The 12,596-nt window shown below is 57.9% G+C and overlaps 1 protein-coding gene across 1 annotated transcript in view; it reads left to right on the top strand.

The window, feature by feature from the left end:
* The first annotated feature begins 12,165 nt into the window (after positions 1-12,165).
* The window catches only part of PPP1R13B (protein phosphatase 1 regulatory subunit 13B), an 84,440-nt gene continuing 84,009 nt past the window's right edge, over positions 12,166-12,596 (top strand). The window contains exon 1 of the mRNA XM_081096292.1: positions 12,166-12,232. Within this exon, the coding sequence (XP_080952418.1) occupies positions 12,224-12,232 (9 nt within the window). The 5' untranslated portion in view covers positions 12,166-12,223. The remainder of the gene's footprint in view (positions 12,233-12,596) is intronic.

Genomic DNA, 12,596 nt, shown 5'->3' on the forward strand with positions numbered 1-12,596 from the left:
CAAGTTGCTCAACCTCCCTGGCTCTGTGCACGCACCTGAAAAGTAGGAGTGACTCTTGCACTCCCTTTGACCAAGGGTCACGGAGTTGCCAAGCGAGTAAGTGCCTGGAAAGGAGCGTGGCTTGGGGGGAGGAACGGAGCTGAGAAACGGAAGGGGCTGGGTAGAGAGGCCGTGGGTCCCCACAGCCGGGTCCCCCAGGGCTGGCAGCAAGCCAGCAGGGCAGCAAACAGCCCTCGGGAGCCCAGCCTGGTTTGGAAGGTGAGATGCAGGTCTGAGGAAGCTTCGCGGAAAGCCAGTGTGAGGAGAGTCATTCGCTCGCTCATTTATTTGTTCATTCAGTGTATTTATTAAGCACCTGTTATGTGCTGGTCCCTGGGGAGATTTTCTCCCTGGGGAGGCCTCTGTTCAGAGGTGAGAGGCAGACTTTAAACTGTGCAGAGTGCCATCTGAAGTTCTCCAGAGAATGTCTAAGCTGGCCCAGGGCAAAGGGCATGCCAGGTGGTGGGGCCAGGGAGCATAGCCTCACTGACGACATATGATGGGGAGCAAGACCTCAAATGCTCTGGAGGTAAGCGTTTGCAGCTGCTTTTATTTTTTTATTATACTGTACATATTTATTATTGATTTCAGAGAGGAAGGGAGGGGGAGAGAGAGAGATAGAAACATCAATGATGAGAGAGAAGCATGGACTGGCTGCCTCCTGCACGCCTCCTACTGGGGATCGAGCCAGCAACCCAGGCATGTGCCCCTGACACTTCAGTCCACAGGCCAACGCTCTATCCACTGAGCCACACCGTCCAGGGCTGCAGCTGTGTTTGTGCATTTGAAGTTAAGGAGGGAAGGTGAGGAGTGACATGGAGGTGGGAGAGAGCAAGGCAGGGACTGGGTGCCAGGACAGTGAACAGGCGGTGCTCTCCTGAGGGTGGTCATGCTGATGTCAAAGGTGTGTTAACCCAGATGCACAGGAACCATGGACGGGGTGCTTAAGGCAAAGTTGAGCCTTTTAGTAAAGAAGTCATAGGCCTGGGCGTGCCCACCCCCAGGACTGCCCAGGGAGGATGTGTGAGCAGAGCCTCCTGTGAGGGTCCTTTCTATGAACCTTCTTTTATTTTTTATTTTTTTGTCCACATGAGCAAGGTGGAAAGGGACTGAGGTGAGAGAGGGGCCAGAGGCGACAGGTGTGTTGGTCCTGTAGGCTGTGGAGGGAACTTGACTTTTGCTGGTGAGATGGAGAACCAGTGAGTTTTCAGAGGGGAGTGAGCTGATCCGAGTGACTGTACCAGGCTCATGCTGGCTGCTCGGTTGAGAATGGACTCGGGGGTGCGGGTGGGGTGGAGTAGATACGCAGGCAGCACAGCAGAAGCAGGGGACCAGCGGGGAGGCCCTTGTGGTGACCCAGGTCAGGGAGGACGCCACCTTGGTCTGGGTGGGAGCAGTGGAGGTGCGAGGCCTGGTACGATTCGGGAGAGGTTGTGAGAGGTGGAGCTGGAGGGATTTCCTGGGAGACTGGATATGGGGTGCGAGGCAAAGAGGACCCAAGGACAACCCCCAGGTTGGGGCCTGAGGGATTGGGGCCGCAGGAGTACCCTCCGCTGATGTGGGGAGACTGTGGGAGTGTATCCGTCTCCAACTGCTGCTATAACAAGTGCCCGCGAACGCGGTGGTTTTAAACATCCACGCTTATTCTCGTGTAGTTCTGGAGGCCTGACGTTTGAAATCAGTCTCACTGGCCCGAAGCCAGGAGTCAGCAGGGCCGGTCGCTCCTGGAGAACCTCTGTCCTTGTCTCTCCTACCTTCCGGAGACCACCTGCCTTCTTCCCTTCAGGGCCCGTCCTTGCACCAGCCCAACCCCTGGCCTCTGTCGCCACATCCCTCCCGCCTCTGGACGGCCAGCCTCCCTCTTATAAGGACACGTGACTGTCTACAGGACCCACCTGGGTGACCCAGGATTCCCTCCCCATCTCAAGACCCTTCACCTACTCACACCTGCACTCTCGTTTTCTATGTCCGGCCACACCCACAGGTGCTGTGGATTAGGACGTGGTTGTCTTTCAAAGGCTGTTACTCAGGGAGTTGGGAACCAGGGGTTTGGTTTGGGATATATCGCGCCAAGACGCCCACGAGGTATGCAGGGAGGAATGCTGAGAAGGCGGTTAGATGAAGGAATGTGGGTGCCAGGGAGAAGTCCAGGCTGGAGATGTAACGCTGGGACTCGTGAGTGTGTGAACACCATTGGAAGCTGTGCAACTGGAGAAGACGGACAGAGACACAAGGAGAGAAAAGAAAATTAAAAGATTAAGCCAGGAGGCCCAGCCTCTGAATGTCAGGAACTCCACAAAGAAAAACAACACAAAACACAGAAAACAGAAGAAATGAAGTCATCAAAAAAAATGTTAAGGAAAACTCGAAGAACCAAAGGCTGTGGATTCCTTGATCACAAGAAAGCCCACCAAGTTGCCAGCACAATTAATAAAGATCCATGCCAGGCGCTTCATCATGAAAGTTCGAGTCAACAGGGATAAAGAACAGACCCAGTGATCCACACCGAACAAAGCAGAGCATCTTCAGAGGCTGAGGCCGCAGGACGGTTCCACAGCCCCTGGACGCAAGGGGACAATGGCACGGACGCCTTTAAAATTCCCCTGTGATGCTCTCCAACCCAGAGTTCTCTACCCAGCCACACTCCCAGTCAACTGTGGGCACAGAACAAAGACACGTTCAGAATGCAGGATCTTAACAAAATGACTTCCCAGTGCCCTCAAGGAGCTACTGGAAGATGCTCTTTGCCACAAACGAGAGGCAAACTCAGGAAAGCAGAGTATAGGGTCCAGGAAACAGCTATCCCAGGGGAGAGACGGAGCAAGCAGACTGCCCAGGACAACAGCGAAGGGAAGTCTCCAGGCAACAGTCGTGCAGCAGACTAGAGAGCAACCCATCCAGATGGAGGCATATTAACTCCTAGAAGAACGAAAAATTATAGAGGAAAGGAAATGTAATCTTAGTAGATATTTCTGCTGCCATTAAATACACACTGAGTGGCCAGATTATTATGACCGGTCAGATTATTATGACCACCCCATCAGTACTTTGTTGGGCCACCTTTTGCCTTCAATATTGTGGCGATTCCTCTTGGCATTGACTCCACGAGATGTTGAAAGGTGATGCGAGGAATCTGACACCATGCCTGATGAATAGCACTGTCCAGTTCCGTGAGATTTGATGGTTGTGGAACCAGCTGCCTGATGGCTCTTTTAACTTCGTCCCACAAATGCTCAATTGGATTGAGATCTGGTGATTGTGGGGCCACCTAAGCAAGGTAAAGTCTCCCTCATGTTCTTGAAAGCACTCCTGCACAATACGAGCACCGTGGCATGGCGCATTGTCTTGTTGGAAGAAGCCATCTCCATTGGGATACGCCATCAACATGATAGGATGAACTTGATCAGCAACGATACTTAGGTATGTTGTGCTATTCAGACGTTTATAATGGTCTGGCCCTCTAGCAACTTCAGCGCGAAATTATAGCTAATTTGCCTACAAACGTCAGGTGGTCACAATAATCTGGCCACTCAGTGTGTATGTTCCTTCAAACCTGGCCTTCCGTAAACCCATTCACTACCATTAACAGGGCTTACTCAGAAAAGAGGGGCAGACACCGACTACTCAGAACCTATGGGACATTTTCAAGAACTTGGGTTTATCGAGGTATAATTTGTATACAGTAACGTTTTTCCTTTCGATGTGTACGATTTGATGAGTTTTGAAAAATGTAAACAGTTTTGCAACTGCCACCACTATCGGGATATAGATCATGTCCATTACCCAACACGGCTCCCTCCGACTCTATCACAGCCAGTCCCCGCCTCTGCCAGCCGCCACCGATCTCATGTCTGCCCTGTGCCTACGCTGTCCCTCTAACAGTCCACAATGTCGCAGGAACGGAATAATAAAGTGTGTAGCCTTTTGCGTCCAACTCCTCTCACTGAACACAATGCTGTTTTTAGGAGCCCATTTTGCTGCGTGTCGCTTAGTTTGTGTCCTTTCGTTGCTGAAGTCAATTTCATCGTATAGAGACACCACAGTCACCATTTTTAAAAATAAGTTTTTATTGATTTCAGAGAGGAAGGGAGAGAGAAAAACATCAATGATGAGAGAGAATCATTGACTGGCTGCCTCCTGCACATCCCCTGACTGGGGCACGTGCCCTGACCAGGAATCGAACTGGAGGCCTCCTGGTTCATAGGTCGACACTCATCCACGGAGCCACAGTGGCGGGGCCACATTCCCTGTTTGAATGGAGGCTGGGCTATTTACAGGTTGGGGTTATTAGGACTAAAGCTGCTATGACCATTCACACGCAGGTCTTTTTGTGAACTTATACTTTCATTTCCCGAGGGCAAGTGACTGGAAGGAGGACTGCTTTTCCTTGGACACACACACACACGCACACACACGCACACACCTGTGAAAATCAAGTGAAAGACACTGGCCCTGGGGCCTGTGACTCAGAGATGGGCCTGGGCCTGCGGTTTTCCTCAGAGGCCCTGGCATACTATTCGTCGGGATAAAAATCAAGTCTGCGGATTCCTTGGATAAAAATAACTCATTTAAACAGGAAGAAAGGTGGCTGCTTATACAGAACTGTTTGCAGGTGTGGATGTTGGATTAGCATTTGAATCAGGCCTTTCTGGCGCCAATCACTGCGGTGCATGTAGAGAACCTCAGAAGCCGGTTGCAAGGTGACAAGATGCCAGGCTGCACTGCCACCCACAGCAGCAGGGTGTGCGTGTGCGCGCGTGTGTGAATGTGTGCGTGTGTGCGCGTGCCTGTGTGCATGTGCATGTGCGTGTGTGCCTGTGCGCCTGTGCGTGAGCGCCTGTATGTGTGCGTGTGCCTGTGTGTGCGCCTGTGCGTGTGCACGCGCGTGTGTGCATGTGTATATGTATGTACATGAGTGTGTGTGCGTGTGAGAGTGTGCGTGTATATGTGAATTTTCCCCTCACGCCCAGCCAGACCCATCTTTCTTTTTTTTATATGAATCTTTATTGTTGAAAGTATTACAGATGTCCCCTTCCCCCCACCCCCCCCGCACTGACCCCCTCCAGCCTGCCCTGCCCTCTGCCCCAGGCCTTCAGCACCCTATTGTCTGTGTCCATGGGTTTTGCATATATGCATACAAGCGGACCCATTTTTCAAGACCAACATTCTCTAGCCCTGGCAGGTAGCTCAGTTGGTTAGAGCAGTGGTCGGCAAACTGCGGCTTGCGAGCCACATGCAGCTCTTTGGCCCCTTGTGTGTGGCTTTTCCTAAACCTTAGGAGTACCCTACTTAAGTTAATAACAATGCACCTACCTATATAGTTTAAGTTTAAAAAATTTCGCTCTCAAAAGAAATTTCAATCGTTGTACAGTTGATATTTGGCTCTGTTGACTAATGAGTTTGCCGATCACTGGTTAGAGCATCATCCTGATACATCAGGGCTGTGGGTTTGATCCCTGGTCAGGGCACATACAAGGATTAACCAATGCATGCGTACACAAGTGGACGACAATCCATGTTTCCTTCTCTCTCTCTCCCGTCCTCTCTCTCTTAAACCAATAATAATTTTAAACATTAAAAACAAACACACCCACAGACCAATGTTCTCCGGCCGACTCGGATGGCCTTGACGCGCTCTTCACGCCTCAGTCAGCGGAGCCACCTCCCTGCTCGGCAAGGCAGGCTTAGGGGCCCGTGATTTCCGTGTCCTCATACACTTGGGAGGAGTTTGCGAAATTTGTCCAGAAATGTCTCCGGCACCCCAGTACCACCAACTAGCAAACACTATCTCCAAGTACCGAGAGAGCCAACCCTGCAGCCAGCTGCCTTCTTCGCTTTTGGCAGAAAGGACGGATCGCCCTGTTCCAGCCTGTGCTCATGTCTGCGCATCCGTGCGGAGGAGGCTGCGGTGCACGAGCCAGCGAGGGAAGGCGCTGCTATTGAGCTGGCGTGGGAGTTTCAAGGTCAGACTGGCAGGCACGCCTGGGCACCCAGGGCTGCAGGTCATCGGATGAGCACAGTGGCTCCAGAGAGCCGGGACCCTCCCGGCCTGGCAGCCGCGCCTCACCCAGTGCAGGGTCACACCCAGTGGCCGTGTGCCACGCCCATCGTTTGATACAATCCAGACAAACATCCTTGAGGCAGGCGCTGTAAACATCCCCATTATACAATGAGCAAATGGAGGCACAGAAAGGTTGCACAACTGACCCCAAAGGGCCAGGCAGAGCCCAGGGGCGGGTGGTCTAGCTCCCGCCGAGGTCCTAGGGCAGTGATGGTGAACCTATGACACGCGTGTCAGAGGTGACACGAGAACTCATTTTTTTGGTTGATTTCTCTTTGTTAAATGGCATTTAAATATATAAAATAAATATCAAAAATATAAGTCTTTGTTTTACTATGGTTGCAAAGATCAAAAAATGTCTATATGTGACATGGCACCAGAGTTAGGTTAGGGTTTTTCAAAATGCTGACACGCCGAGCTCTAAAGGTTCGCCATCAGATCCTATGTGAAAGCACATTTTGTTAACTTGTTATAAAATAGCCGGTGGTTAGTTATTGCAACACGGATGCTAACCTTCTAAGAGGGAGCAAGTTGCCCACCGAACGCAGGATTTACTAGCAGAATCAGGAGATCCGGGTTTGAATGTCGGCTCTCCGCCTGGGGAGCCCTCTCCGCGGCCTGCATCCGCACGCATCCGCATCCGGCCGCCGCCAGACTCAGCGGGGTTTGCACAGTGAGGCCCACGTGGGAGGTCAGGAAACAGATCTGGCTTGTCCCTGCCGGGTGGCCTCGGCCAGGCCCCCTCGGAGTGACCCTCCTGGTATTTGCGGTGACCTCCCTGTCACCGCCCTCCAGCCCCGGGGGAGGTAGCTGTCCCACCGGTGCTGGTGCGGGAGCCCTGGCTCTCTCTGGGGTTCCCCCACCCCCACTGTAAGCAGTCCTGCTTGCAAACAGCCCTCCTGGAATTTCCCCAGTCGGCGGAAGCCATCTGTTTTCCCACGGGCCCCTGGGTGATGTGACAGCATCGTGAATACCGGCGGGAACTGGAAGCACCTGAGCGTCAGGGCCGCCCAGGACCCTGCGCAGCGGCTTGGCTGGGGTGGGGGTGGGGGGGCGAGGGGAGTGGGGGCGCAGCCCGCGGGGCAGGCGGCGGGGGAAGAACAAAAGACCCGCAGCTAAATCGCGCTAAGCACGACCTCCAGCGATGGCGGTCACAGTGAAGGTCAGGGATGAATGCACAGTGAGCGTCCCGACCCTGCACGGGGCTGTCTTCTTCCCCGAGGCGGTCCCACGGGGGTGGGGGCAGAATGCGGTTTACCGCAAGCCCGCGTGCCCCGCAGACCCTCGGGGCCCGGAGGCCCCGCCCACCCACGCGTCAGCCCGCCCACCGCGCGGAGCCTGCGGCGCTGGGGCCGCGCTGAGTCCGCGGACAGGGCAGCGCGCGCCTGGCCCGCCGCTGCGGGGGGCACCTGCGCCCCTGGGTCTCGCCTTGACCCCTGAGCGGGGCCTGGAATGTGGGGAGACCTCTCGGGGCCTCAGAGAGCACCTGCCTGCAAGGGGGTGGGGTGGGGGTGGGGGTGGGGGTGGGGGGGGCGGTCCTGGCCGGACGAGCTGAGCTTTCGCTGCGACCTGCACGCGCCGACCCTCCCGCAGAGGCCGCAACCCCAGGGCTGTGACCCCGAATTGGGCGCCCGCGGCCTGCGTGGGAATGAGGTCCCCACAGGGCGGCGGTCGCCGGGTGTTCAGCTGCGTTTCCTCCGTGGGCGGCGGGGGCGGCGGAATGAGCATCAGTAGCGCCTCCGCGCACCGGGCGCCAGGGACCCAGGGCCGCGTGAGCGACCGACCACGAGCGCAGACCGCGGGCTGTGTCCATCCGCACCATGTTCTTTCCCAGCCCGAGGACAAAATCACTCCTTAATGCCCACAGCAGCCAGCCCCGGCGGGAGCAGGTTTCTGGGAACCGTGAGGTTGGACCGGAGCCTGGGTCCCCTCTGGCCCCGCCCCACATGGGGGTGGGGGTGGGGGTGAGATGAAGGCGCTGGGATGGTGGGGTGGAGGTTGGGGGACTGCCTGGCAGGAAGCGGGGTCTGAGGCTGGGGCGCAGGAGCCCCAAACCCCTGGGTCTAACTACCCGCTGCCCCCAACCTTCCTAATGCCGCGACCCTTTAACACAGTTCCTCATGTTGTGGTGACCCCCAATTTCATTGTTACAAATTGAACATAATTAAAGCATAGTGATTACTCACAAAAACAATATGTAATTCTACAGGTGTTTTCTGATGGTCTTAGGCGACCCCTGTGAAAGGGTCGTTCGACCCCCAAAGGGTTGAGAACCACAGCACTAGGGCCTGGCCAGGTCTGATTGCCCTTTAGGATCATCGCTCCGCCTGTAGGGGGCTAAATTGATGAGGCAGGTGACTGGTTGGGAGTGGCCCCGGCCAGGTAGGTCATATAACATTGGAACTCTGTATCACCTTCACCATTTTCCCATCAATCTAAAATGGTTCTAAAGCCCTGGCCAGTGTGTGGCTCAGCTGGCTGGGCATCGTCCCATGCACTGAAAGGTTGCTGGTTCGATTCCCGGTAGAGGGTGTGCAGGAGGCAACGGATGGATGTTTCACCCTCACATCAATGTTTCTCTCTCTCTCCCTCTCCTTTCCCCTCTCTCTAAAAATCAAGAAACTATTTTTTTAAAAATATATATTATTTATTTTTTACAGAGAGGAAGGGAGAGAGATAGAGAGTTAGAAACATCGATGAGAGAGAAACATCGATCAGCTGCCTCCTGCACACCCCCTACTGGGGATATGCCCGCAACCCAGGTACATGCCCCTGACCGGAATCGAACCAGGGACCCTTCAGTCCGCAGGCCGACGCTCTATCCACTGAGCCAAACCGGTTTCGGCAAGAAACTATTTTTTAAATGGTTCTAAAAATAAAGTTTATTTTTAAAAAGAGCAGAAAGTGGCGCTTGGGTTTCTGTCCCTCATCTACCCAGTTCCCACTCTGCCCTCCAGTCACTGCTCTATCAGTGTTCTGCGGATCCTTCAAGAATTCCCTCAGGGAATGCCCTCCGTGGGGCACACCCACCTGAATCTCCGTTTCGAGTGAATCTTCTTTCTCCTAAACCCCAAGGGTCCCCACAAGACTGGCCACCAGGGGAGCCACGGGCAGCGGCAGCTCCTCCCAGGCTAACCCCCAACCTGTCCCCCAGGCCCCCTTCTCTGCCTCTCAGTGAGCGGACAGCAGCCCCGCCTTGGCCCACTTCCTTCCCACGACGTTCCTAGAGCCGAACAGCCCACCGGGCTCTCTCCTGCTGCTGCTTCTATCCCAGACCCTTCCTTGCTTCACTGGTGTTCCAAGTTCTAATCAACAGACTCAAAAAAAAACAACTTCCTTTATGCAAATGTGAATCTATGCTGATTTTCCCCCCAATTTTAATGTAAAACAGTTCACAGATACTTACTAGAGAGAAAAATACAATGCACCTCATACACCCATCACCCATGTTCAGCCATTACCAAGGCTTTCTGCGTATGGGTCAGCTAGCCCCTCTCTCTCTCTCTCTCTCTCTCTCTCTCTCTCTCTCTCTCTCTCTCTCGTTGGCTGAGCTGTTTTAAAGCAGATTCCAGGCCCCTTACACCTGCAAGCAGGCAACCCCGAACAATCCGGACGTCTTCTGTCACCCTAAGTTCCTATCCCACTGTCAACAGAGGCTCCTGAAGGACCTCCTGTGAACATTAGTCTGCGATAGGGAGACACGAAAAAGCTTTGCAGGGCGGGCGTGTGCACGGGTGACCTAATTATGCCGCGTGTGGGATGGTCTGGGTGTGGAGGAGGTTAGAGCAGGGAGGCCAATTACGACGCCCTTGGTCTAGATGCCAGGAGATAGGCCTGATGCCAGGTGTTTGCAGCTGCGTGGGGAGGAGGGGGACCAGCTGGAGAGACTCTGTGAGGAACCACGGACCGGCCTGGGCTCAAATGGATGCCTGCCTGCCTGCCTGGAGGACAGAGGGACTAACGTGAGGGTGGGGCGCCTGCCACTCACTGTGCGCCAGCGAGGGACCGGGCCCCTTCACAACTCATGAGCATGAGCATGTCAGAGCTGGAAGGCCTGGGGGGGTCATGGAATGTAACCCCTCTCTGGTCACACACGGGTAAACGAGTTTCAGAGAAGGGGTGCAAGTCCCTAGGGCCACAGGGGGAGTCAGAAACAGAGCTGGAGCCCGGCCGGCGTGGCTCAGTGGTTGAGCATCAACCTATGAACCAGGAGGTCACGGTTCGATACCCGGTCAGGGCACAGGCCCAGATTGTGGGCTCGATCCCCAGTGTGGGGTGTGCAGGAGGCAGCCGATCCATGATTCTCTCTCATCATTGGTGTTTCTCTCTCTCTCCCTTCCTCCCTGATATATATATTTTAAAGAAGCAGAGTTGGCAGAAGAGCCTGGTCTCTGAGTTCCTGCCTAGGATCTTGCTCCCAGAAGGGATGCCTCTAGCCACTGACGCCCAAGGGCGTACATTCAAGGTCCCAGAACATGTGCGGAGCCTGCTTGCTCATGGCAGCCTCACTCCAGACATCTGCTGTTGACCGAGGAGCGGCTACCATGCTCCACAGGCTGTGTGAGGGCCTTTGACACATGGGTCTGAAGCTCCCCAGATCCTCCGAGGCAGGCACTGTTATGTCTGCATCCTCCCATTAGAGAGACGGACAAACTGACATACAGGGCGACGGTGCTTGTCTAAGGTCATACGGTGGGGGCGCGGCAGAAGCAATGTCTGCATAACCGAAGCCTCCCCTCTCAGGGCCCCCCCTCCCCCTGCGGCCTCCGAAGGCCCCCGGCTCCAGGAGAGGGCAGGGGCTTCTCCAGGCCTCCTCCCTCCTGGCTCCGCACCCCTCCCAGCAGCCGGCCTCCTGCAGGAGCAGACGGGTTACAGACGGACCCTTCCCACGGTAGTTTACGGCCTTTGGTGCCGGGGCCATCAACAGGCTTCCGCTTCTGGGTGCCGTGGGCCACAGGGGTGCTGTGGACGGGGTGGCGGGGCCGGCGCACTGTGCAGGGCAGGCAGGCATCCTGCCCGCTGGCCAGCCTCCCCCGGGCCTGCTCCATGCCCTGCACTGGGCCCTGGGCACACGGTGGTCCGTCCAGGTCTCTGTCGCTCGGGCCAGAGGGGAGGGTGCCAAGGAGACGAGGCTGTGAGGAGAGGCCTGGAGCCCAGAGGACTGGACCTGCCCTGGGACGTTCGCGCTCCGGAGCCAGCACAGGTGGGCACCGGCGTCCGAGGCCGGGGCAGGGTGCCCCTGTATGAAACGCCACGCTTGGGGGGCAGAGACGCGTCCTGGGGGCCCTCTGGCCGAGGGAGCTGGGCACCGGAAGCCGCAAGAAGACGGGGTGGGGGCGATGGGTGGTCCACCGGCCGCAGCGCAGGCACGTTCGTGGGTTCCCCCAGTGCCTTGCGGAGCCGGGTCACGTGGGGGTTCCGGGCGCATTCAGGCCCCTCGGACGAGGCCCCTCGCCAGGAGCCCCCCGGGGCGCGGGGAGCGGAGGTCAGGCCGCGGTCAGACGCGGGCGCGCCCCGTCCCCGTCGCCTCCCGGAGCCGCGGTTGGAGTCCTGGCCTGGGTGTGACTCGCCGCGGGGTCTCGGCCGGGCCCTTCCCTCTGTGCGCCTCGCTTTCCCACGCCGGAGGCCTCGGACAGTCCGGGGTGTCGGTCCCGCGCGGCCAGGGGGGCCAGCGGCCCGGCGTCCGCAGCGCGCACCCCCCTACACCGCGGGAGCGCGGACGCGCACGCACCTGGCGCCGCCGGAGGGGGTTGGAGGGCGGGGCCCCGCCCAGGCTCCGCCCCCGTCCCCGCCGGACCAATCGGAGTGGGCGGTTGGCCCTGTGGGGGCGACGCGCGGGGGGCGTGGCCTGCGGGCTGAGGCGAGAGCCTGCGGCGGGCGGCGAGGCGCTCCGGCGGAGGCGGCGGCGGCGGCGGCGGCGGCTGTGGTGGCGGCGGCGGGTCCCGGGACAGCGACGCAGCGCGCCCGCGGCCGCGACAGGCCGGCCAGGCGCCGCACCCGCCGCACCCGCCACCGAGGGCCTGAGAGCGCGGCGGCGGCGCGCGGCCTGGGAGCGGTCGGAGCGGCGGGCGCGGCGCCGAGCGTCCTGTCAGGCGGCGGAGGGCGTCGCGGACTCGCGTCGCGATGATGCCGGTGGGTGCGGGCGACGGCGGCTTCCTCCACGGGCCGCCGGCCAAGCCTCCTTCCTCCCTCGCCCCCCGCCTGGGGCCCCGCGCGAAGCCGGGCGGGCGGGCGGGCGGGGAAGGAAGTGGCCTGGCGGGCGCGCCCGGCCCCGCGACCCCGGGCGGGCAGGTGGGGGCGCGCCGGGCTGTCAGCGCGGGCCGGGCGGGGGTCCGAGGGCGGGAGCGGGGCGGGTCCCCCCGGGCCGCGGCCCTTCCCGCCGGGCGGGGAGGCAGGAGGTCGAGTCGGAGCCCGTCATTTCCCGCCCGGCCTGGCGGGTGTGAACGCGAGGCCGGGGTCGCGTGGCGCTCGTCCAGGTGCGGGGCTGCGGCGCCTC

Source organism: Myotis nattereri (genome assembly GCF_964212035.1).
Source record: "Myotis nattereri genome assembly, chromosome: 1".
NCBI classification, from domain to species: domain Eukaryota; kingdom Metazoa; phylum Chordata; class Mammalia; order Chiroptera; family Vespertilionidae; genus Myotis; species Myotis nattereri.